This window comes from Meles meles, chromosome 17 (assembly GCF_922984935.1).
Source record: "Meles meles chromosome 17, mMelMel3.1 paternal haplotype, whole genome shotgun sequence".
Taxonomy (NCBI): Eukaryota; Metazoa; Chordata; class Mammalia; order Carnivora; family Mustelidae; genus Meles; species Meles meles.
The window spans coordinates 1,017,213-1,038,663 of record NC_060082.1 but is presented as its reverse complement, the minus strand read 5'-3'; the positions used below and the strand labels follow the sequence as shown (position 1 = coordinate 1,038,663).

General features: G+C 66.8%; 4 protein-coding genes across 7 annotated transcripts in view; all 4 read right to left on the bottom strand.

The window, feature by feature from the left end:
• Positions 1-8,193, bottom strand: part of ZBTB7B (zinc finger and BTB domain containing 7B) — a 14,809-nt gene extending 6,616 nt beyond the window's left edge. The window contains exon 1 of one of the 3 annotated variants that reach the window (XM_045982236.1): positions 8,101-8,193. The gene's annotated coding sequence lies outside the window, so the exon portion shown is untranslated. Of the gene's footprint in view, positions 1-2,167; positions 2,298-3,632; positions 3,782-8,100 lie in introns of those variants that run through there. The other 2 variants (XM_045982235.1, XM_045982237.1) reach the window with 2 other exon arrangements.
• Positions 7,925-15,304, bottom strand: LOC123928215 (basic proline-rich protein-like). The gene is made up of 9 exons (XM_045983297.1): positions 15,269-15,304; positions 15,105-15,180; positions 14,941-15,055; positions 11,637-12,003; positions 11,044-11,217; positions 10,807-10,903; positions 10,062-10,332; positions 9,665-9,795; positions 7,925-8,199 (listed from the first exon to the last, which is right to left on the bottom strand). The coding sequence occupies exons 1-9, from the start codon at positions 15,302-15,304 to the stop codon at positions 7,925-7,927; spliced, it is 1,542 nt and encodes a 513-aa protein (XP_045839253.1).
• LOC123928214 (lens epithelial protein) lies at positions 13,274-15,537 on the bottom strand (the record flags this gene model as incomplete). The annotated part of the gene is made up of 1 exon (XM_045983296.1): positions 13,274-15,537. A coding segment is annotated over one exon (231 nt), but the record flags the coding sequence as incomplete, so codon positions are not given.
• Positions 15,420-21,451, bottom strand: FLAD1 (flavin adenine dinucleotide synthetase 1). 2 transcript variants are annotated; one of them, XM_045982241.1, is made up of 8 exons: positions 21,385-21,451; positions 20,747-20,940; positions 18,601-19,345; positions 17,929-18,076; positions 17,376-17,474; positions 17,102-17,291; positions 16,287-16,346; positions 15,420-16,197 (listed from the first exon to the last, which is right to left on the bottom strand). In XM_045982241.1, exons 2-8 carry the CDS (start codon positions 20,825-20,827, stop codon positions 15,568-15,570), a joined length of 1,953 nt encoding a protein of 650 aa, XP_045838197.1. In that variant the 5' UTR covers positions 20,828-20,940; positions 21,385-21,451; the 3' UTR covers positions 15,420-15,567. The 2 variants fall into 2 exon arrangements, with proteins under 2 accessions (XP_045838197.1, XP_045838198.1); XM_045982242.1 differs by lacking the exon at positions 21,385-21,451 and having other exon boundaries at positions 15,977-16,197; positions 16,287-16,360; positions 20,747-21,344.

Sequence of the window (21,451 nt, the reverse complement as noted above, 5' to 3'; positions counted from 1 at the left end):
GGAAGTCTTTCCAGGTGCTGACCTCTGGCAGTGTCCCGGGGGCACCTGAGCCCTGATACAGGGATAGGGCCCCCAAGGGGCAGATGAGTGAAGCTGGCCCCCCTTCCCCACACCCTGGGGATTAGGGGAGTGAGGCTTAGTGTGGGGGGCAGCGGGCGGAACCGGGATTAGCACAGGGAAAACAGATATGGGCTGAGACACGGGCGCAGACCCCCCCCCAAAAAAGCTTCTCCAGGTGCAGCCGCTCAGGGTGAGGGAGGCTGAAGTCCGCCTGTGACATCCCCTCCTAGGTGATGGGGGCCTGGGGCGCTCCCCGGCCCCACCCCCACTTTGGCTAGCCCCCCCACTTCTCTCTCCTTTCTGCCTTCCACCCCCACCCCAACTCCAGCCTCAGGTTCTCTTCCTGTTTTCTTGGAGCTAAGTCTGCACGCAGGAGCGGGCTTGGGCCTGCGGCTGGACCAGGGGGGTGGGGAAGTGGGACAGCCGGTCCAAAGTCCTCAGGGACCCAGGAATCCTGGCTCCCCAGCTCTCCTCCTCTTCCCAGGGCCTCTGGAGCCCAGGCGCTGGAGCCACCTGGACTGCCCAGTCGGGAAGGCAGGGTCAGGGGCTGAGGGAGTCCCCAGAAGGGCCTGGAAGGCAAAGCCCCGGGCCCAGGGATGCCCTGGCGCCCACAGAGCCCGTGGGTCCGCACCCCAGCCCCTCGGAGCCAGTGCGTGCCCTGCCCATCCCCCACACGCCGCTTCCCCCCTCCTAACCTCACCACCCCCAGCACTCACACTTCCTGGGGGCCAGGCGGGGAAGGGAGACCGCAAGCCACGAAGGGGGAAGGAGGCCAGGGGAGTTGGCTGCTTCCCGGTGCCGGGGTGCCGGGGCCGTGGGGGTTAAGCCTCTCCTCCCTCAAAATCCCCAATTCCTGGTGCTCCCTGGAGTGAGCGATGTCTCAGCGCCCTCCACACCTCTTTCCCCGACACCCGCTCTAGCCCGCGGCCCCCGCCCTGCAGGCCACACTGGGGGCTGCAAGGGACGATGGCAGAGGAGGGAAGGGGGCAATTCCCTTCCCCAGCCTTCCTCCTTCACCTCCGGGGACCCCTGCCCCACTCCTGGGGCCTCTATCCTGGGCCTCCCCGTCCAGTCCCCTCGCTGACCGGCCCACCCTGTGCCTGCTCCGCCACACATCCTCGCTGTCCCCCTTCAGCCCCGGCCAGCCCCCTGCCTCCACTCTAGGCATCCGTGGCCCTCGGCCCCCAGGAGCCACCTTGCCCGCTCCTTCCTTTACCCTCAGGTCTCCGCTCCAGCCTCTAACGCTTCCTCCATCCCGCCCTGCTCCGAGCATCTGCTCTCTTCTGCCCAGGCTGGCAGGTAGAGCGGGCCCTGGGGAATTGAGTCACGGAGCCTGGCCTGCCTTCCAAGGCCTGGTCTGGCCGTGGGATGGCCCCACTCAGGGGACCCATGCCACGCTTCTAGAAGAAGCACGGGATCGAAATTTGGGGGCCAGTTGGGGAGGATGGTGGCGGTGGGGGGGGGGCTGGTGCGGAGAGAGCGGATGTGGGGTGGGGTGAGGGGGACAACCTAGGCCTCTCTGCTCGTCAGAATTTCCAGCCCTGGAACTGCTGGGCTTTCCCCGGAGGGAACCCACCCTGGGCCAGGCGACTGCACCTGGATAGACCCCCGCCGTCAGGGCTCTAAGCGGGACCTGCCTAGGCAATGCCAGCTCCCCTCAGGGCCCAAGGAGCCGGCATAAGGTGCCAGGGTCTGCCCGGTGCCCACCCCCTCCCCCCAGCCAAGCGTCGCAGGCTGGGTAACCGAGCTGCCTGGTAACCCCACACCCGCCAAGCCGCAGGCAGAAACCTGAGCCCCCCAGCCCCAGAGGACACCCCAGCCCGGTCCCCGGAGCCCGGCTCCCTGCCAGCCTGTCCAGCCTCCTGTCCTGGCCCAGCAGTCCTTGGGCTCCTGTAGGCCCCCTCTGCTCCCTGGTCCTCCGGGGGCCCCGGGGGCCGAAGCGTCCCTCCTCCAGCTCCTCACAGCCTCAGCCCCCTCCACCCTCCCGGGGAAGTCTGGACACCCTCTTCCTAGCCTGTTTTCAGGCCCTCTCTGACCCTTGGCCAATTCTAGGCCTCCGAGCCGCCCCTGGGGCCTGATCTCCCGAGCCGGAGCAGGGCCTACTCACCTGAACGCTGAGGGGCCTCGCCAGCGACTCCTCTGGGCCCCTGGGGGGAGCAGGTTGGGAGGGGTGGGGGAGGGCCCGGCGGGGGGGGGGGAGGTGGGGTGGCTGTTCCCCGCTCCAGCTCCCTCCTTCAAAGGGGCCGCCCACGACCTGGCCCAGCCCCTCCCCCCTAGAGCCTTAACCCTCTGGGTGCTGTCCCCCCTCCCTCCAAGTGGGGGGGAGGGGTTACCAGAGGGCTGGCAGCGTGGGAGAGGGCCTGAAGTCTCTGCCTGAGGTGCCCAGAGCCCCGGCGGTACCCACCCCCGCTCGGCCTTCCTCAGTCCTGAAAGGGGAAAAAGGTGAGTGAAGGGACGGTGGGAGCTGGGACAGTCCAGGAGGACAGAGGTGAGGAGGAGCCAGGGAGAGGCTGCTGGAGGTGGGACTGGGAGAAGGAAGAAGGGAGGGAGGGGACAGGAGGCGGCAGTGGCCAGAAGGGGGAGGAGGGGAACCCTGGACAGACGGTGCCAGGGCTGACAGGTGCCCAGGTCCCGGCCCCTCAGGGCTTGTGGCACCGTGGAGGGCCACAGGGAAGCCCTCCAGTACCCAGTGGGTCCCTGAGACCCCTGGGAGCTGAGCGAATTCTCCCCACCCTGTCCTGGGCTGGGGCCCTCGGGGGCTGGGCAAGGCGGCACCCCGCCCTCCCCATGCCTCACCCCAAACCCACTCACATACCACAGTTCCTTGCCCGGGCGCCAGCCCCTGCCAACCAGGCTCGGGGGCAGCCCATGTGCCAGCCCCCAGTGGCCAGGGGGCTCCGGGGGACAGAGTTGGCCTGAGGGGGGTGGACAGATGGGGGGAGCTGTGGGCACCGAAAGAGGAAGGAGCCAGGAGGGGGCATCTGCTGGGAAGCGCCTGGCCCCACCCCTTGCGCAAGCCTCCGCCACCCTGGCCGGTTGGGTGGGACCCGCCTGGGCCCGAGGGGCAGCTCAGGAAGGCTCGGAGCCCAGAGATGGGTGGGCCGCACAGTTCCACCGAAACGACTCCTTGGGTCCCTTATTCCCGGAACAAGGGGTGCCCTCATGCTCCCCAGACATGAGACTCATCCAAGTCCTCCTGGGTTGGGGAGGACCACTGAAACGCCCCCTGAAACACCCCCTCCCCTTTCCCCCCAACAGCTGCTGGCTCAAGGCCGCTGGCCTGCTGCCCCTCACCAGCTCCCGGCCCGGTTGGCACCTACCCACCAGGATGCTGGCAGTCCTGCCCTCCTCTCCCTCCTGCCCCCTGCTCCCAGCGCCCCATGCCAACTGTGGGCCTGGGGTGGGGGAGGGTCACCCCTGAGCCTTGGTGCCAGCCAGGCGGGTCCAATCCCCAGGTCCAACAGATAAGGCCCAAGACCCTGTCCTCCAGCCATCGCCTCTAGAGGTCCGCTGCAAGTCAGGGCCGACACGGGGCGCCCCAGCAGCCCGTGGACAGCCCCGTGAGCACTTACTGAGCGCTCCGTCCCTCCAGGTGGGTGCCAGCCTCCCAGCGTCCCTTCTGCCCGAGCATCTGCTTGGGCACCGAAGTCCCCGCAACTCCTGAGAGCCCTGGTGCCCGCAGCCTGCCAGGCAGTGGGGTGGGGCTGCTCTCTGCCCTTTGATCCCCATAAAGGCAGGGAACAGCCTGGAGGGCAGGGGGCAGGGAAGGGGTTCATGGGGCCCCTCAGTGTTATCCCTGCCAGGGGCAGCAGGCCGGGGTGAGGCATCTCTTGGGTGCGGTGCTGAGGTAAGAACGGCAGCATGTCCCAGCCGAGGAGGGGCGTCAGTCGTGGGTGCATGGTGTTACGTGGGCACAGGACGGCGAGAACAGGGTGAAGCGGGGTGGGTGGGACACAGAGGGCACCCATGTCCCAGGTCATCCCAGTCCTGGCTTTTACTCCCATCCAGCAACCCTTCCCGACTGCACCAAATTGAGAGCGTGAGGACTACAACTCCCAGGATGCACCAGTTACTCTGCATGTACCTTGGGAGTTGTAGTTCCCAAGAGAAGTCCTGCCTTCTCCTCCCCAGAGCCTTGCTGACGGGGTGAGGAGGGCAGAGCTGGGGATCTGGCCAGAAATCTCCTTTTTAGAAGAGGTAAAAGGCTAGGAGATCCGCGGTAGAGGGGAAGAGGACCCCTTCTCCCAGGCAAAGGGGAGGAAAGGAGGAAGGAAGGAGGAGAGGATGTCTGTTGAAAGGGGCATATGGGTGGGGAGGAGTTGGGGGGGGCGGTGGAAACAGGAAGGAAACCAAAGCCAGAGACATGAGGTCGAACGCAGAGGCCTGGTAGCGCCTCGCTCCGAAGCCTGGCAGGGACTGGGAAGGCATAAGAGGAATTAGGGAAACCAACCGGTAGCAAACTGGTGTGTTCGTGGGGGGCTCGCTGGGTCCATCTGCCCGCCACAAGCCCTCTTTTGCCTGGGGCACCCCCGCCCCTGGATCCCGCACAGGTGTTTGCTCGCTGCGGAACTCTGAAGGCTGACTTGGTTCTGGGATGCTGGCAGGCAGAGGAAGAGGTTGGGGGAGTCAGGGCCAGGCCCGATGGGGAGTTCGGTGGAAGGAGCTAGGTGTGGGGTTAGGCCCAGGTGTGAGTCCAAGGAATCATGCTGGCAAATGAGGGTGCGACCTTCCATGGCAGCTGGGGGGCCTCAGTGCGGAGAGGCCTACGTTGTGGAGGGCACAGCCTCCCACCCACCTCCACTACAGGGTGCAGCGGAGAGGGCAGCCCTCTTCCGTCTCCCCGTGGAATTTGCCAAAGGTTGCTTTCCCTCTGGGCCAGGCGGCCTGTGAACACCAGAGGCGGCAATGCAAGGGGCCAGATGGCAGCTGGGTGCCTTTCCTCAGTGGGGGTGGAGGTCACAAGTGGGCAGAGGCTCTGTTTCGAGGCCACTTTCCCTGGGTTCCCCAAGGCTCTGAGACACATTCTTACAGGCCCCAGCTAAGACTCTTGCCAAGACCTGAGTGTTGCGGGTTGGCTGGGTGTGGGGGGGGCCTCCCTTGCCCCTCCAAAGCCCCTGAGAGTGGACCACGGTAGCTCTACCCCTTCCCCCAGTCCCGCCCTGGCGCTTGGCCGCCTGTGTGTTGGCAGGACTGGGGGTGGGGGGGGTAGCAAGGCAACTTCAAACTGTCCGGGCAAAACGTCAAGTTTACTCACGAGTTTACTCAGCAGAAGGAGGGGGGAAGAGGCTAGAGCGGGCACACCCCATGCCAGGGTCCTATCCGTCTCCTGTCCCCACCTTCCTCCCCCTACTCTCCTCTTCAGCCCTAGGCCGAAACAGCCATAGGCCCCAAGGCCTGGTGGCAGGGCAGTCTCGACTCTCAGAAGGTCATGGAACCAAGCAGGCCAGAGGCAGGAAGCCCCGAAGCAGGTCCAGAGGCCCCTATTAGAGGGCAGTGCCCTGCCTGGAGCCCATTTACTACCCACCGTAGGGCCTTGGCTTTGGACCAGAACTGGTCTCTCAGCCACCAAGGGGACAGTACCAGGCCAGCCTTCCTCCATGTGAGCAGTCTCCTGGGCAGTGACTTCTGACCCCAAATGACGGGTCCTAGGCAGTGCCTCAGGCAGCGTGGTGCCACCTGGGAGGCCGGAGGAGCAGGGGCTGGTCCCCTCAGCCTCGGCCTGGAATGGGGGGCCAGCACCCTATCTGACCTACTTCCCTTTCCTCCCCACCTGCTTTCATTCTCTGCTTCTCTCCCCCAGCCTTCACCGTCCCCACCCGAGGCGCTCCGCCCCCCCATGCCCGCTGGGCCCCTCCCCCACCCTTCCCCAGGGTGCCAAGTGCAAGCACACAAAGGGCCCGATGGTGCATTGTTAGCCCAGCCCCCGCTGCCCGCCGCGCCCTCCCGGGGCGGGCACTACGCCAAGGAGGAGCTGGGGGCCCTGGGTGCCAGGGGGCACCGCGGGGAAGGGGGACGAGGTCAACACCTGTCTCCCAGACACCGGGGTCCATATCAGCCAGAGCTGTGTGGCCATGAGAGGGCCCTGAAGGACCAGGCCTCTGTCCCTGACACCTGAACCCCGTGGGCACTGCCTGCCTCCTTCTCCAGAGCCCCTTTCGGGTGACAGTGACCCCTTTCTGACCCCTGTGCTGAGGCTGGGGGGTGTGGTGCCCGAGGGAGGGGACAGCGGCTGGGGGTGCCAGCAGCCTGCACCGGGCCCGCGGCAACCATGGCGCCGAGGCTCGCTGCGGGAGCCGGGGCCCCGGGGGCCGGGGCAGGAGACAGTGACAGAGATTTCTTCGTGTTTCATCAGCTGCTCCAGGGGGAGCCCCCTGCCCTTCTCCCCAGTCACCACGGATGAGGAATAGTAACTGCCACCCAAACTCAGTCACAAATACGTCCCTCTCCAGTCCTGCACAGCGCTCCTTGTGCCCACTCTCCCCTCCCAGCCTGATGCCCACTCCGTGCCAGCTCGGCCAGCTGCGCCAGGCAGGTACGGGGTGACCAAACCAGTTGGTGTGTGTCTGGGGGGGGGAGCAGGAGACAACCCCACAGTCCTCCAGGCCTCCCCCGCACACACGTATACCCCGGGGAGCAGAGTCCCCATCCTGGTTTAAGCCCTCGCGGCTCAGTCGGACTCCCCCCGCCCCCAGGAGCTGCCTCCCTTCTCAGGAATAAGCTGGGGGCGGGGGCAGCCGCTGCGCTGACGCACTCCCATTCCCAGCTGCAGCTCGGGGTCTGCAGGGCGCTCAGGCGGGGGTCAGTTCAAGAACGCCCTCCACCTGGCCCGGAAGCCGGGACAGCCTGCTGGTCTCCCCCTCTCCTCAGCACCCACTTCCGGTGTCCCAAACTAGGTCAGCGGCGCTCGTTTCCTGTGGGTCAGCTAGCACCCGCGCCTCTGCCCCTCCCCTGCTCCGGACCCAGGCTCCCCGCCCCCCCCCCAGGGCGCCCCGAGGTCTCACCACGTCTCAGCCGCCCTTTGATACGTGGGGGTTGTGCGGGGCGGGGGGCAGGGGGCCCGCCCTCTCTCCAAACACCAGCAGGGCCGGGGCGCCTGGGCAGGCACGTGTCCGGGCACAACCCGCTGCCCACGCCGCCCCCCCACTCCCATCCCCCCCACCGCTGTGGCCGGGACACGTCGCTCTCTTACTCGGGGTGGGGTGGGAGGCGAGAGCGAAAGCTGGGAGTGGAAAGCGGCGCCCCCCACCCTGGCGAACGGCAGCGCTCCGCCAGCGGCGCTCCCAGCGGCTCCCACGACTACACAGTCGCGACCCCCGCTCCGTGGAGGGGCAGGTGCGCGGGCGCCGGCGGGGGGGACGCGTGGGGGTAGAACGCCTCCCGGTCACCCGCCCCCGCTCTCGGGTTCCGGGGGCACGAGCCGGCCCGGGGAGGGTGGCGGCGGGACCGGCGCCCGAAGGAAGGGACTGGGGCGGAGGGGTCGATCTGTGTCGCTCGGAGGTCGCCGCCGAGCCCCACTCCTGGAGAGGGAGCGCGGCTCCGGAGGCGCAGGAAACCGAATAGTCCAGCCGGTAACTTTCCCCCCGGCCGCGGCTCCTCCTGCGCTCCCCCCGCCCGCAGTGCCACTGGCCCGGGTCCAGCCCACCGCGCCAGGGGGCGCGGGGGGGCCCCGCTTGTCCCAGTTAGAGTCCGTCAGCGTTTCCATTCCCTCAGCGCGGGCGGGTCGGGGTCTCCCCGCAAGTCGCGGCGGACACCCGGGCAGCGCTCGGCGCCGCCTCACCCCCTCTCCATCCCGGGGCCGCGGGCGTCTGATCCCAGAAGTGCGGAGAAAGTTTCTGGGGACCCGCCGCCCACCTTGCCTCGCGGTTCAGATCCGACCCAGAGCCGCGGGGGGCCGGCCAGGCGCGGGGGGAGCGGAGTGGGGGGGCCTGGCCAGCGCGCGCGTGTGCGTGGGGGGGTCCCGCTCACAGGGCAGACGAAGGACACTGCCGTAGCCTCGCGTCTGCGGGACCCCGGGCCGGAGACGAAGCAGGGTCCACTCACCTCCCGCCTTGGGTCCGCGGGCCGGAACTGCCGCAGCACAGGGTGTGGAGAGCAGCGCGTCCCCCGCCGGGCCCGGGGGCTTGGGGCCCTGCTCCGGTCCTGGTCAGAAGGCCGCGGTCAGTCGCTCGCCGCTCTCTGCTGGGGGGCTCCTCCTCCGCGGCCCTCGGCCTCCTCCTGCCGCCCGCCCCCCCCCGGCCGCCGAGAACCGCACATTCACCTGGCTCCCGCCGCCCCCCCTCGGGGCCCGCCTCACCTGTCCTGCTGTCTCACCTGTCCTCCCGCTGGCTTTCCCCCCATCCCTCCCCTCCCTCCCCCCGCCCCCTGCCACCCCCCAGACTCCCCCCCCAACCCTTAGCAACACCCTCTGTCACTTCCTGGTTTTTCACCCGCCCCCCCAGGTCCCCCTCCCTCCGCCCAATAAGGATATAAACTTCAACCCCTCGGTCCAGCCAGTCCCTGCAGGGCGCAGATGGCTCCCTCCCTCCCTTTTCGCTCCCTGCCTGCAAGCTTTCACTCTGCTCTCCGAGCCTTTCCCACCCTCCTCTTTTCCCTCCTCCTTTCCTTCGGTCTCTTTCTCCCTCCACCTGCCGCGGTCCCTCTCCCCCTCCCTCTCCCTCTTTCTCCTCCAGCCCCTATCTCTCCCAGTCCACCTTAACTCGGGCTCCGCCCCCAACCCCCATCCAGCCCTCCGCGGCGGCTCCGCCCCGCCCCCTGTGCTCCACCGCCCTGCCCGCCCATTGGCCTGCGCACCCGCCCATCTCAGGCGGGTCCGGCCTCGCGTTCCGCCAGGGACGGGGCGGAGCCGAGGGACTGGCCTGAAACCTGGAGGAGGGAAAGCGGGAGGGGGCAGTGTCCGCAGTGGCCCGGGAGCCCGCGCCCCCGTCAAGGGCTCTCGATCTCCATGCGGGGCCTTTGTACGGTCACCTCCTCGGGAGGGAAGGGTATGAGAGGTTAAGGATAGGCTAAGTGGGGGTGAGGCGGGGACTTAAGGGATTGAAGGGGGGGTCCCTGAGGGGCTATAATCAGGTCAGTGCCCCGGGAGGTAGGGGGAGGGGGAGCCACCAGGCCGTCAGCTGCAGCTCCTACGCCCCACCCCGACGCTGAGGGAGCGGGGGAGTGGAGGCTGCGGGCACCCTGCGTCCCTCCCCACGCGTGACGGCGCCCCGCGGGGAGGGAACGGCGCCCTGGGCAGGCGGCCTCTGCGCTCCAGCCGGTGCCCGCTGCGGCCTTGGCAGGGTCGGAGGGGAGGGGCCGGGGCCGCGAGGGGGAGGGGAGGCGCGCCCTCGCTCCCGCACCCCGCCTCCATCCCGCCTGCTCTAAGCGGAGAAACTGAGTCTCCGCGAGGGTGGGAACCTCGGGCCAGGCATCCGGCCGGAGACCCGGGGGTCCGGGGGGGCCCGGGTGTTTGCAGATGGGTGTGCGGGCCGGGGGGGCAGGATACGTGCTTCAGTGCCCCCGCCGGGGAGGAAGGTTCCCTGCGAGGGACGCCTCCAGCGGGGCCTGCCGCGCGGCGCACCCCGGGGAGCCCCTCCCACCGGTGTAAAACGGATTCAAATCCGGCTACCGCGGGCCAGGTTCCGTTCCCCGAGGCCGGCCGGGCCGAACCGGGTCCGGCTCGCTTTCTCCTCCCCAGCCCCCTCCGCGGGGGGCCTCCTTCCCTTTCCAGCAGGTGGCTCCGCCGGACACCAGCTCAACCTGTTGGACCACAGTGGGCGGCGCCAGGGGGGCCCTGGCCCTCACCCGGGCTGACCCGGGATCCCCGCGCAGGGGGAGGGGCGGAGTCCCGGCCCCTCCCTCCCTCCCTCTCCGGCCGTGACTCAGCCTCGGAGCCGCTGCCCTGCGCCCCAGCCAGGGGCGGAAAGTGTGAGGCGCCCCTGAGGGCCAAGGCCAAGCCAAACAGCCCCCCACTTCAGACATTATCTCACTGGAGAATTAGAGGGGCTGTAGGAGGGAGGGGGCACCCGCGGGCCTGGGGCGCTCCCGCTCGCCGAATCCGCTCCGGGTTTTCCTGTCGTCCCTGTCCCCCTTGGGCCCCGCGGCGGGTCAGGGCTCCGGGTTTTCTTCTCGGCCCCGCGGGGCAGAGTCTGGTCGGTGGGGGCCGGCAGCGCGAGGGGGGGGCGGCAGCCCGGGGCTTCCCCTCCCGTCTCCAGCCGTCGGGGTCGCGCGGGGGAAGAGTCGTGCCAGGGCCTTGACGGCGGGGCCCGACGCGCACGCGAACCGGAAAGGGGGCTGCTAGAGGGGGACGTGATGGCCCCGGAAAGAGGGCGGGAAGGCGGCTCAGGGAGGGCAGGCCGAGCCTGGGCCTCCGTAGGCCGTCCGAGGGCGGGCGCCTTGGCACCAGCCCCCAGGTCCAGAGAAATGAAAGGTGCCCGGTGCCTCGGGCCCGCCGCGGCCTCCCCTCAGGGTCGCCTCCGGACTCTTGCTGGCCCCAGGCTGGACCTGCAGACAACGGGAGTGCCATCCTCCACTCTCTGGACAGTTCTGGAACCTCCAGTTTGTTCCTCAGGGGCACCCCCCCCCCCACACACACACACTACCCAGGTTTCTCTTCTGGTCCGTACAGCTTCCTCCTGGCTCAGAAGTGGAGAGGGGACCTGACCTGAAGTTCCCGCGCCCCCGCAGCTCCCGGTCCTTACCGCGCCAAACCACAGCCTGCGGCCGGGAAACGCTGCCTGGGGCCTGTGCCCCCTCCCACCCCCCCCCCACCCCCCCGGCCAGGCCCCAGGGGCCCACTGCCAACCCCGCCCGGGCCGGTGGACGGGCACTGGGGTCTGGGGGCAGGTGTGGAGCCTGCGGGGGCCTCCTGGGGAGAGCGGGGCATCCCAGACCCGCAGGTTCAGACATAAGTCTCAGGCGACCCGCTGGACCTCACTTTGGAGAGGGGGAAAGTGGCGGGAGGTGGGTAGATACGGAGGGAGTGATGTGGGCCTCTATGGGCCTGACCAGGGCGGAGGATGAAAGCCCGGGCTGGGAGTTAGTCCGTCCTAGGGGGCCGGTGTGCCGGGGCTGGGGACAGCGACTCCGCGCGACAGCCAGGTGCAGGGACTGGCCCGGCCACGTGCGCTCGGGGGCAGCTGCACACCTTAGCCGCTTGCAGAGCCCGGAGGGAGAGGGTTTCTGGCGGAAGAAAGGCGAGGCTCTGTGAGGGCGGGGTCCTGAGCGAGTGGGTCTGGGGGCCTGTCTTGGGGGGAGCTGCTGAGCTGCCAGCGGAGCGGCAGGCTGCCTGGGCGCCCACCTCTTCCCCGCTCCCCTCTTGCCTCGGCTGCCTCCGCTTCCCTCGAAAAACCCGCCGCCCAGGAAACCGCTGGGGGCGCTCAGACCGCAGCCCCCCTCCCGCCCGGCGCCCCCACCGCGACCGCCCAACCCACCTGAAGGGGCCGTGGCTGCCAGGGTTGCCCCTCCCGCCGACCCCCCCACACCTGCGGGCGCACTATTTATAACTCGGCGCCTGCTCGGGCCCCGCGGAGCCGGCTGCGCCTCGGCGCTAATCGTCCCCGGGATCTCCGCGCCCCCCATGGCCGGAGGATAAATTTAGCCTCAGGAAGCTCGGGGGACTTTTTCCGAAACTCCACGTCCCAGGGAAGGCGGCGCGGAACGTCTCCGCGCTCCCGGCCGCCAGCAGGCGGCGCGGGCGTCGGGCTCCCCGGAGGGACGGCGGGGACGGGAGGGGCGGGGGGGGCCCAGCGTGGCGGGACGGGCGGGCGCGCCTCCGAGGCCGGCCGGACCGGAGCAGGTGCTCGGCTGGACGCGCCCGAGAGGGGGGCCGGGGCCTTTCGGAGGGGAGACTGCGGTGCAAACAGAGGCAAACAGGAACGCGAGGAAGAGCCCGTGCCCTTGGGGGCCTGCGCTCCGCCGTGGCGGGGACCACGGCCGCCGCCCGCCTCCCGTCGCTTCTGAGTGTTCCTGGGAAGACACAGGCCCCACCCGAGATCATTACCGGAAAAGTCCGGTGTGCTCCGCGAGGCTCCCAGACCCTTCGCCGGGGCCCCGGTCGTCCCCCTGCGCTTCGCACACCGTTGGGGTCTTCTTCCCACTAATCTGCTAGGAGTCCTGGGTATCAGGCCGCTCCTCCCAGGGCGGTGGCCTGTGGGGGTCCCTAACAGCTCCGCGGAGGCTCCTTCCCGGCTCTACCGTCCATTCCCCTACCCCCTGTGGCCCCCGGAGGACCCCTGGGCACCCAGGATAAGCAAGATCTCCCTCATCCGTCCCTCGCGGCCCTCCGCTCCCGCTTCTGCTGCCCTGCGACAGCAGTTTGAACGCCTGCTGCATCGCTTTCCCTTGGAGAGGAGGGGGGAGGCGTAGACCAGGGAACCACGTCCTGGCCCGTGTGGTTTAGGTGGCAAAGGCGTAGCTGGGACCCCCAGAGGAGCCCTGGGAAAGCAGGAACAAGAGCTGCTTAGAGTGGGGTTGGGAGTGGGAATGGTTGGGGCTGCGGCTGGGGGGTGGGCTCTGGTCCTCTCCTCACCTTGGCCTGTCCCCCCCCCAGTACTATTTCAGAACAGGGGGGCTGGCTGGTCCAGAGAAGCCCTGAAGCTGAGATGAGAAAATATGGTTCACCAGCTGACTACCCACCGCAGCATGCCACGGGCATGACCTTGCATGGGACGCGTCCCACCTCTCTGGGCCCATTTCCTTCCAGCCAGTATGAGAGGACAGCCCTGGCCCCGTCTGCTTCGCAGGTGGACCTGCGTCCATCTCCGCACACTTGCCGCGTGAGCAGTGCTCTCCGAGTGTACACAAGCTTTTCCTTGTTCCCCCCATCCCTCTCCTCCGCCTCTCCATCATCAGGGCTTTGGACAGCTGACACCGGCCTCGGGGCCACCGCAGATCCCTCTTTTCACTTCCTGGGCCCTCCCATCCTCCATCCATCACTTCTCCTGGGGGGCTTTGCCAGACATCCCCCCCCCCACAAAGGCCCTGGAGCTCAGAGCTCTCAGACTCTGGGATCCACCTCCATGCACCCTCCCAGCTGGGTGGGAGCAGGGCCCAAGAAAGGATAAGGAGGCAGAAGGACAGAGCTTGAGTCAGGGAGGGGCTGACCAAGCAGGCATAGGCTATTGTGGGGGGTCCTGGGAGCCCCACACTCCTGTGGGAAGGAGACTTCTGTGTCCTCCGCCGCCCCCAGCCTTTCTATGGTTGGGTTCAGGACCTTCCCCCTTCCCTCTGCTGTGCCCTGCTCATCATGTGGGTGCCTAGTGCCTAGAGAGGGTTGCCCGCTGCTGGGATAAAAAATCGTCTTGAGGCGCGCCTGGGTGGTACACTGAGTCTGACTCTTGGTTTTGGCTCAGGTGGTGATCTCAGGGGCGTTAGATCAAGCCCCGTGTTGGGTGTAGAGATTATTTGAAACCAAGGAAAATCTTTAAAAAAAAGAAAAAGAACGCATGCACGTTCAGGCCGGCCACTTGTCCCCACCGTGCTGAGCCACCGGCACGTCGGGCCCAGACGCACGGTGCCCATGGCCTACCGATCGGCTCTCCTGTCCGAGCCTTGTGCCCCGAAGTCTGTTCTTCACGCAGCAGCCAGTGTGAAGACCCCGCGACAGCTTTCTCTTGTCCCTCTGCAGGAAGCCCTCCTTACCCCGCTTGTGTGGCCCTCTGCGACCTGCCCCACACCCACCACGCGGCAGCTTCTCTTTTCCAGAGCCCGTATTCCCTAGTAACACCGCTGCACATTTTCTTTTGTCATTATTTCCTGGGGCTGCCCGGAGAACAGCAGCTCCCCGAGGACACAGGGGCCTGTTGGGATCACCACCATATTAAAGCCCCCACCCGGCGTCGAGCCAATGAGCTCGCCGAGATGCAGCTGGTGCACAGACTATCTCTGGAATGCTCTCCCAGGGTAAAGCTGACCGGCTCCCGGCAAGAGCGCTGGGGGCAGATGGGGGCCAGGAGGGAGGGTCTCCCTTGAAGGGTCACGTCCCACCAGCCCAACTCCTTACTCTGGGTCTCTGTTACCTTCCCAACAAGAGGCACTACGGGCCCAGAGAGCAAGGACTGAACTCGCAAGTCAGTGGAAAAGGTGGTCACTGGGAGTGAGCAGTAGGTCCCGTAGACCGTCCCGAGGCCTGTGCCCCAGGAGGGGAGGGCGGGGGCGGGGCGTGCTGGCTCTGAGGTTGTGGGGGCTGAGAGCAGGCCTGCCACCAAGCGTGAGCAAGGTGCTGTCTGCCGCGGACTTACGGGACTTGGGGGAAAGCACGCGTCGCTGGCTGCCAGGGGGAAGTGGAGTTAGTTCTGTTCCTTCTGGCCGTTTGTGCCTGCGCTGCAGTAAGCCCCAGGAGCCTGGGTGGCCTGCAGCCGCCTGTGCGAGCTGGAGGACAGGGCCCAAGGTCCTCTGCGAGCTGCAGACCCACACCGGCTCGGTGCTCTGCCCCAGATCCTCAGAGGCAGGGAGCTGACCAGACCAGCTCTTCTATTAGGGTTTCCAGTCGAAGGCACGGTGCCTCCCAGGAGACCCCACCCAGGCTGGACCCCTCCCTACCCACCGGTTGGGAGGAACCCCACCGTTCCAGCCCCCACCCTCCCTGACCAGGCGTCAGGGAGTCAGAACAGTTTTTTTTTGTTTGTTTTTTTTTTTATCTCAGTTCTGTCCAGGACAACCTTTTCTTTCCTGGTCTGTACCCTAGCTCCAAGACCCGTCCAGGGCTGAGTTTTTCTGATTCCCTTTCAGACAGTTAGAACTTTAGGCCCCAAGGCCTGTTTATTTTATACGTACACACACGTGCATATACGTACATGCACACACACACGTAGTTCAGTGACTCTCAAGCAGAGAGATCGGGGGCGGCCCATTCCTGGCACTGAGACAGTATGGAGAAATCAGCCATCTGGGCTGGGGGCTCACTGTGCCAGGCTCGGAGAAATGCCAGCTCCTGCGGCTGTCTTCCTGGGGTCCCGGCCAGCAGGCCGAGCTCCTGGGCCCCGGAGGTCCACCCGAGGTGGGGGCTGGAACGGAGGCCCTGAGAGGCCGGACCAACAGATGGCACACACCGGAAGCAAGAGCCGTACTTCCCGCGGCGTCTGGGGCTCCTCCTTGGTGGGGCATGGTGGGCCCCAGTGGTCTCGCTGGGGGCTGGGCTGGGCGCTAGAGCAGAGAACAGGAGGCTGAGGGGCGGGCTCTGGCCCTGAAGCAGCGGCCGTGCTTCCGGTTTGCCCTGCCCTGCCCTGCCCACCTGCGCTGAGCCGGGCTCGGGGCCCTCCCTGGCCATCGTCAGTCTAGCAGCTCCTTGACGCACCAGCAACACAGGAGAACGTAGGCAACCTCCTTCAGAGTCTGCTGCAGGCCCTCCCACCCCGTGCCCACCTTCATGACGGGCACCCGGAGCCCAGTGTCTCGCAGGGCCCTCCGGAAGGAGTAGGGCAGGGCCTGGGCTAGAGGCTGCATGCGGGGCTGCAGGCGGGCAGCAGCTTTGGGGCCTGTGGGAGCCGCCTCTGGGGCCTTTTATCAGCAGTGTCCCCACCCCCTCAGGCCTCATGACTGCAGACAAAGGCCCCCAGGGTCTAGCACAGGGAAGCTTCTGGGCCCAAGAACGGGCTGAGTCAGCCTCTGTGGACAGGGATGGAGGCTGGGGTTAGGAGGGGGAGGGAGAGCCCGGCCACGCCAGCCTCCAGCCTCCACAGCCAGGCCCGCTCCGCTTCCAGCCCAGTCTCCAGGCCTTGGGGCCAAGCCTGCGTTACCTCTTCCCCCAAGGCCCGGCACAACTCCGGCTCCTGCCGTCTGGGGGGCCCGTGCTGAGGCGGGCCTTGGGAATTGTGCCGCGAGCTCCTTTTCAGCCTGCACACGCACACACGCACGCACGCACGCGCCACCCCCTTGCAGGGAGCTGCCGGGTCCCCTCTGGCATCTCCCATCCCCTGGAGCAGGAAGACACAGCCCGGGCGGCGGGACAGGAGAGACACGGTTTATTGACAGCTGACACCCCAGGGCACCTCCGTCCCCCCGCTGCAGCCCCGCCAGGCGCGAGGTCAGGTGCGGGAGTTCCGCTCCTCGTCCTCGTTCTCCAGCAGGTAGGCGGGGTGGTAGGCCAGCTGTCCCCCAGGGCTCAGGTACTTCAGGGCCGGGTTCCGCACCGTGTTCTCCCGGCCTCCCAGTGAGGTGTAGCTGGGGGAGCAGGGAGGCAGGTTTGGGGGTGGCTCACCCTCCCCCAGTACCCTGTCTTCCCCACACCCACGGTCTCCAGAACCCCTTACCCGCGGTCGTACAGGACACAATAGGGGACGAAGAGCTGGCGGAGGAAGTCCCAGATGTCTCTGTAGGTCCAGTCCTGGGAGGTCAGAGCGGGGTCACGGGTCCCCTCCCTCACTTGCCCTTGCCGCCCCGGAGGAGCCCACCCGCGGTGCTGCTTCTTGGTCCTCAAGGACGGCCCCTAGCTGATCTCCTGCGTGGCTCGCTGGCCTACACAGCTTGGCCACTGGCTGTGGGAGAGAAGCCTTCATCCTGCCCCGGGCCCCGGCCCTCCCCGCGCCTGTCTGTGAGCTGGCGGGGAGCAGGCCGGCCTGCGTGGGGCCGGAAATGGGCCCGGCTGCGCCGTCTGACGCCAGGCACCGGAACTGACCTCGGTGCAAGCCAGGGACTGAACTTTGACTTTCCGCAGGCCACTGAGTTCATCCTTTTAAAGCCCCCATTTTGTTGCTTTTAGTAGTTCTTTCTTTCTTTCTTTATTCTTTATTTTCTCGCCCCTGGCCCCCAGGCGGGCACGAGCCGGCTAAGCCGCCCTTTCGGCCCTCTCCCCTGCTCGCCAGCCCCCACTCAGGGCCGGCTCCTCCCTCCCGCCCCATGTTTAGTAGTTATTTAATTTTAGGAAACTGCAGCTTGAGTGGAAGTGGCTGGCCTCTCGGGGCGCAGTGGACGGCGCTCAGGCCGGAGGACACGACGGCACAGCCTCCCTCGGGCCGGTGTTTCTGCATCTGAGCCCCAGGCTCCAACCGCTCTCCCACGGGGAAACCGGGGCACACGGGGAATAGGGACGGGGAGACCGGAGGCCCCACAGCCTCTACCCCGTTACCAGCAGCGGGTTGATGCGCATGAAGGCAGGCCAGCCTGGGTCGGTGGGGCTGAAAGGGCGGAGGCGGCAGGAGTAGGGGTCCGTGCGGCGGGTGCCCATCAGCACAGCCTCCAGCTGGGGGTGCCGCGTCCGCAGCTCGCTCAGGGCCTGCTTCATGTCTCCCTCAGCCTCCAAGACCCGCAGATTGTACCTGGGGAAGGAAGGGGGCTGCGGGCAGAAGTGGGCACTGCTGAGTCCCCCCGCACCGGAGCCCCAGCCTCTGGGCCCCTGGTACCTCTTGATGGTGTCCTGTAGGAACTGCTCGAGCTCGGGGAAAGGGGAGAAGCTGCGGATATACAAGATCTGGAGGGGTTCCTGAGTGTCGGGGCATTTCCTGGGCAGGGGAAGAAAGCACAGGCTTGCCGGGCAGGCCGGGAAAGGCTCTCAGAGAACTCGCACTGTTCTCCCTGGAGGGACAACCTCCCGTTCGCCGCTCCTCTGGTCCTTCCTATCCACCAGAACCACTTCCTCTGGGAAGCCCCTTCTGACCTCTCCCTTCTCAGATCTGGAGCACACAGCCCTATGTCAGGTAAGTAACTGCCACCCCAGCAACAAGACTGGAACCTCCCTGCCTCCCGGTGCAGGATGATGGCCTTCACGCCCATGGCCCGGGCACGCCATGTCAGATGCTCAGTAAGTGGTGGGGAACAGGACTGGAGGCCACCAGGGCCACCTCCCCCCGACCCCACCCGCCGGCCACCCCTTCCCTTCTGCCTTCCCCGGGCCTCACGCAGGGAGCTGGACAGCAGGGCAGGCGGTCCCGAGACCTCGCGCCCCGGCCGGCTCACCTCCGCGCAGCGGCGTGGAAGAGATGCAGGAGCGCCGTGCAGTCCTTGCCTCCGTTGAAGCCCACGCAGAGGCGGGTGAGGTCGTACCGAGCCAGGGCCGTCTCGATGGTCTGCAGGGCACCTGCCACCTTTTCCCCCAGAGAAGACCCTGCGAGCAGACAGACGAGAAGCCATCCGCTAGGTGCACGTGGCCGGCGGAGCGCGGGGGTGGGGGATGGGGCGCGCCGCCCTTGCTTCCTGTCTCCCGGCTTCGCAGCGCAGCTCGGGAACCGGCCGGACCCCCACGGCCCGTGGAGCGCACCGGCCAGCCCTGCAGCCCCACCTCGGTGTCCGCCCTCTACGGGCCCCGGTTTCCTGCTGTTCCCTGAATTCCCACATTGTGTGCTCTCGCCCACCTCCTGTGCTGACCTCCCTGCCGCGGACGGAGGCTCCTCGTCAGCGACATGTCGTACCGGGGACCCTTCTTGTCACGCTACTGGCCCGGAAGGGCCCGGTGTACGACTGCGCCGGCGAGCTGCCCAGCCCCGTGTCCCGGAGAGCACCCACGCCATCTCCGTGCGTGGGAGCCGTGGTCCACCTGCTCCCGGAAGCCCCCGACAGCCCCCGCGTTCCCGAGGCCCAGGGAGTCACCCCAGCGCATGGCGCGCCGCCCCTCCCCGCGGAGGCCCCTACCTGATTCGGCGAGTCTGTACACGGCCTCGCTGGCCTGCGGCACGGCGTCGGGCACGTAGGGGACCAGCGATCCCGGGGGCAGGCGGGCGGTCAGGTAGGCCAGGCCCTCCTCCAGCGGCCCTTCCTCCTCCGAGTCCAGCGTGAGCTTCACCTGATAGTAGTTGCTGCCCCAGTCAGGGTAGGAGCCCAGGCCCAGCCTGCGCCCAAAGTGGGCCTGGGCCTCCGCCAGGATGGGGGCGATCGAGGCCTCGTCGGCGGCCACATAGAGCTCCCGCAGGTGGAACCGCACAGCAGTGTTCTGGAACAGCCCCTTCAGCCCCTCCAGCACCCTGCGCAGCAGCTCTGGGATGCCCGGGAAGAGGTAGACGTTCCGGACGGAGACCAGTGGCAGCTTGAAGGGCTGGCCGGTGCAGGGATCGGTGCCGTAATGCAGGCGGGCGGAGGAGGGCACGAGAGACAGCTTGGCCCAGCCCTTCCCTCCCAGGGCTCTGATGGCTGCTTCCAGCTCAGGGTGCGGCCTGAGCTCGTCCCCAAAGGCCTGCGCTACTGCCTCGAAGGTCACGTCGTCATGAGTGGGGCCGATGCCCCCTGCCGTGAGGACGTGGGTGAAGCGGCTGGAGAAAGAAGTGACCTCAGCCGCGATGGTGGCGACCTCGTCGGGGACAACAGAGACTCGGCACACCTGGACCCCCAGGGAGCGCAGTGTCCGGCACAGGAAGTAGGTATTGGTGTCCTGAGTGTGTCCCTGGGAGGTGAGACGGGGACCATGAGAGTCAATGCCACGGGGATGAAGGGCAAAGGGGCGGGAGCGACAAGCCGTGTCTGCCTGATGCTGGGGCACCGTGCTCTTGGGGGACGCTGCCTCGGGCCGCCAGAAAGCCTGGACTGGGCACAGAAGTGAGGAAATCCATCTGAAGGGTCAGGGACAGCATGACCTGTCCGGGGCCTCTTTCTCCGTACTTTCCCCTTGACCTCATCTATGCTAATGGAGTCTGTGGTCAATTCCTCACCAGCCCTGACAGTTCAGTCCCCTGGTCCGCCGTGGACGCACTGGGCATCCCCACCACGTTCCTGGCTGTTGTCCCTTTGGTCAGTGGCACCAGACACTGCCCACAGCCGGCCGGGCCCTTCCGCTGCCGCCTCTGCCGCCCTGTCTCCCTATCTGCAGCCGTTCTCTTCCGTGTCCCTACGGCCACCTTACAGGCCCTTGGCACCTTTTATCTGGACAGTGGCGACAGCGCCCTGGCCAGGCTCCCAGCCTCCAGTCATAGCACTGCCCGGGGCCTCCTGACTAACCTTTCTAGCATGCTACTGGGATTGCACCACTCTTGGGCTCAAAACCCATGTGTTGTTTCCAACCACATACAGAATAAAGTTCAAATTCCTTTGCAGAATTTTTGACGCTGTGTCGCCGGCGTGTAGCCCATATTCTTTCCCAGCCCCGTCTCCCTCTACTCCTCCGAGGGGGCTTAGTGGGTAGGGTTACCCGGAGGCAGAGCGAAGCCGGAATCCCAGCTCTACCACTCCGAGCTCTGCTACCTCTGGCGAGCTTCTCAGTCTTGCGATCTATTAACTGAGATTTATAGTAAAAGTATCAGACCTCGTGGGAATGTTCTAAGGGTTAGTAAGACGGCCTGTGTGATACACTCAGCATGCTGCCAGGCCCTGGTAAACCCTCAGAACACTGGGTCAGTGCTGCTTTTCCAACCTGATGCCTACCATGACCTCTCGAAAGATTTCCGGATTGTTCAGAAGGGATTTCTCCCATCTAGGACTTTCCTTCTATTTCGCTTACTCATGCTGCCGAGTGCCTTGGGTCATTTTCCCAACAGGTCGGCTGGAGCTTCCGCCATAGCTCATGCACCATTCCTCCTTGACTGATGGACCCCTTGTCCTTCCTGTAAGGTCCCTCCTACCTCTATAAGCACCTTGACAAATTGCAGTGACTTTGCTACAAGTTTTCAACGGAGTAACTGAAAGAATAAAGGGTCACTTTCCCTGTAATAGGCTGGACTCACGACAAGACCCTACTGCAGCAAGGGGACTCCCCCTCCCCAACCCGCCCGCCTCCCCTCAACAGAAGGGCTGCAGGCGCTTAGGGATGGGAGGATGCCACCCCCTCCTCCCTCTCCTGTCCCAGACACACCTTGAGGATCTCATCTCCAACAATGATGATGCCCGCCGTCACGCTGCGCCCTGGGGGAGGGTCAAAGGCCCTAGATGCCATGGTCCTGCCTTCTCTGCCCCTCTGCAAGGCCCTCCAGGAGCCACCCAGGGCCCCCAAAAGGGGTCGAAAGCACGGGAGTCGCGCCAGGTCTACAGGGCACTGGGGGCCATAGCCTGAAAACAGGGGGGTCTGGGGTCAAGGGAACCTGGAGGAGCCAGAGAGGACGCTGGGGGAGAGCGGGAGTGCACGTTCTTCCTCAGAGGAAGACCTCGCCAGGCCCTGGGTAAGAGTCCTTTATCCCAGCCTCTGAGAAACGGGTTCTCAAACCCCAGCCCCGGCCTGTTCACATGTCTGCTGGGCTTGGCACTAGTCTCAAAACGTCCTGCTCTCCCGGCACCCACCCCTTCGAACGGTCCGCGCGCCGAGCTCGGCGCCGGCACCTGCAAATACCTCCTCCGGGGGCCCCGTGCCTTCAAGTGCCTCGACCCCTTAAGACGCCCCCTCCCCGCTTCGCCCCGGAGCTCAGGCGCCTCTCCCGCACGCGCCCGCACTCTCTCCGGCCTGCAGTCCCGTCCCCCCGCCTCGCTGCAGCCCGCCCCGCTCTTCCACGTCCCCACCTGCCTCTCGGGCCCTTGCCCGGCTCGCGCCTTCTGCTCCCGCACCGCCCGGGCGGCCGCCGCACGC

Excerpts from the sequence above, each read along its gene's own strand:
- FLAD1 (XM_045982241.1), bottom strand. The coding sequence starts at position 20,827 with ATGGCATCTAGGGCCTTTGACCCTCCCCCAGGGCGCAGCGTGACGGCG. Across the intron at positions 18,077-18,600 it reads GTACAGACTCGCCGAATCAG|GGTCTTCTCTGGGGGAAAAG; the intron begins GTAGGGGCCTCC and ends GTCTGCTCGCAG. Across the intron at positions 16,198-16,286 it reads TGTGTCCTGTACGACCGCGG|CTACACCTCACTGGGAGGCC; the intron begins GTAAGGGGTTCT and ends CTGCTCCCCCAG.
- LOC123928215 (XM_045983297.1), bottom strand. The coding sequence starts at position 15,304 with ATGGCCAGGGAGGGCCCCGAGCCCGGCTCAGCGCAG. Across the intron at positions 15,181-15,268 it reads CCGAGCCCGGCTCAGCGCAG|CGCCCAGCCCAGCCCCCAGC; the intron begins GTGGGCAGGGCA and ends TCTCTGCTCTAG. Across the intron at positions 9,796-10,061 it reads GGAGCGCCCCAGGCCCGCGG|GTTGAGCTGGTGTCCGGCGG; the intron begins GTGCCCCCTCCC and ends GTGGTCCAACAG.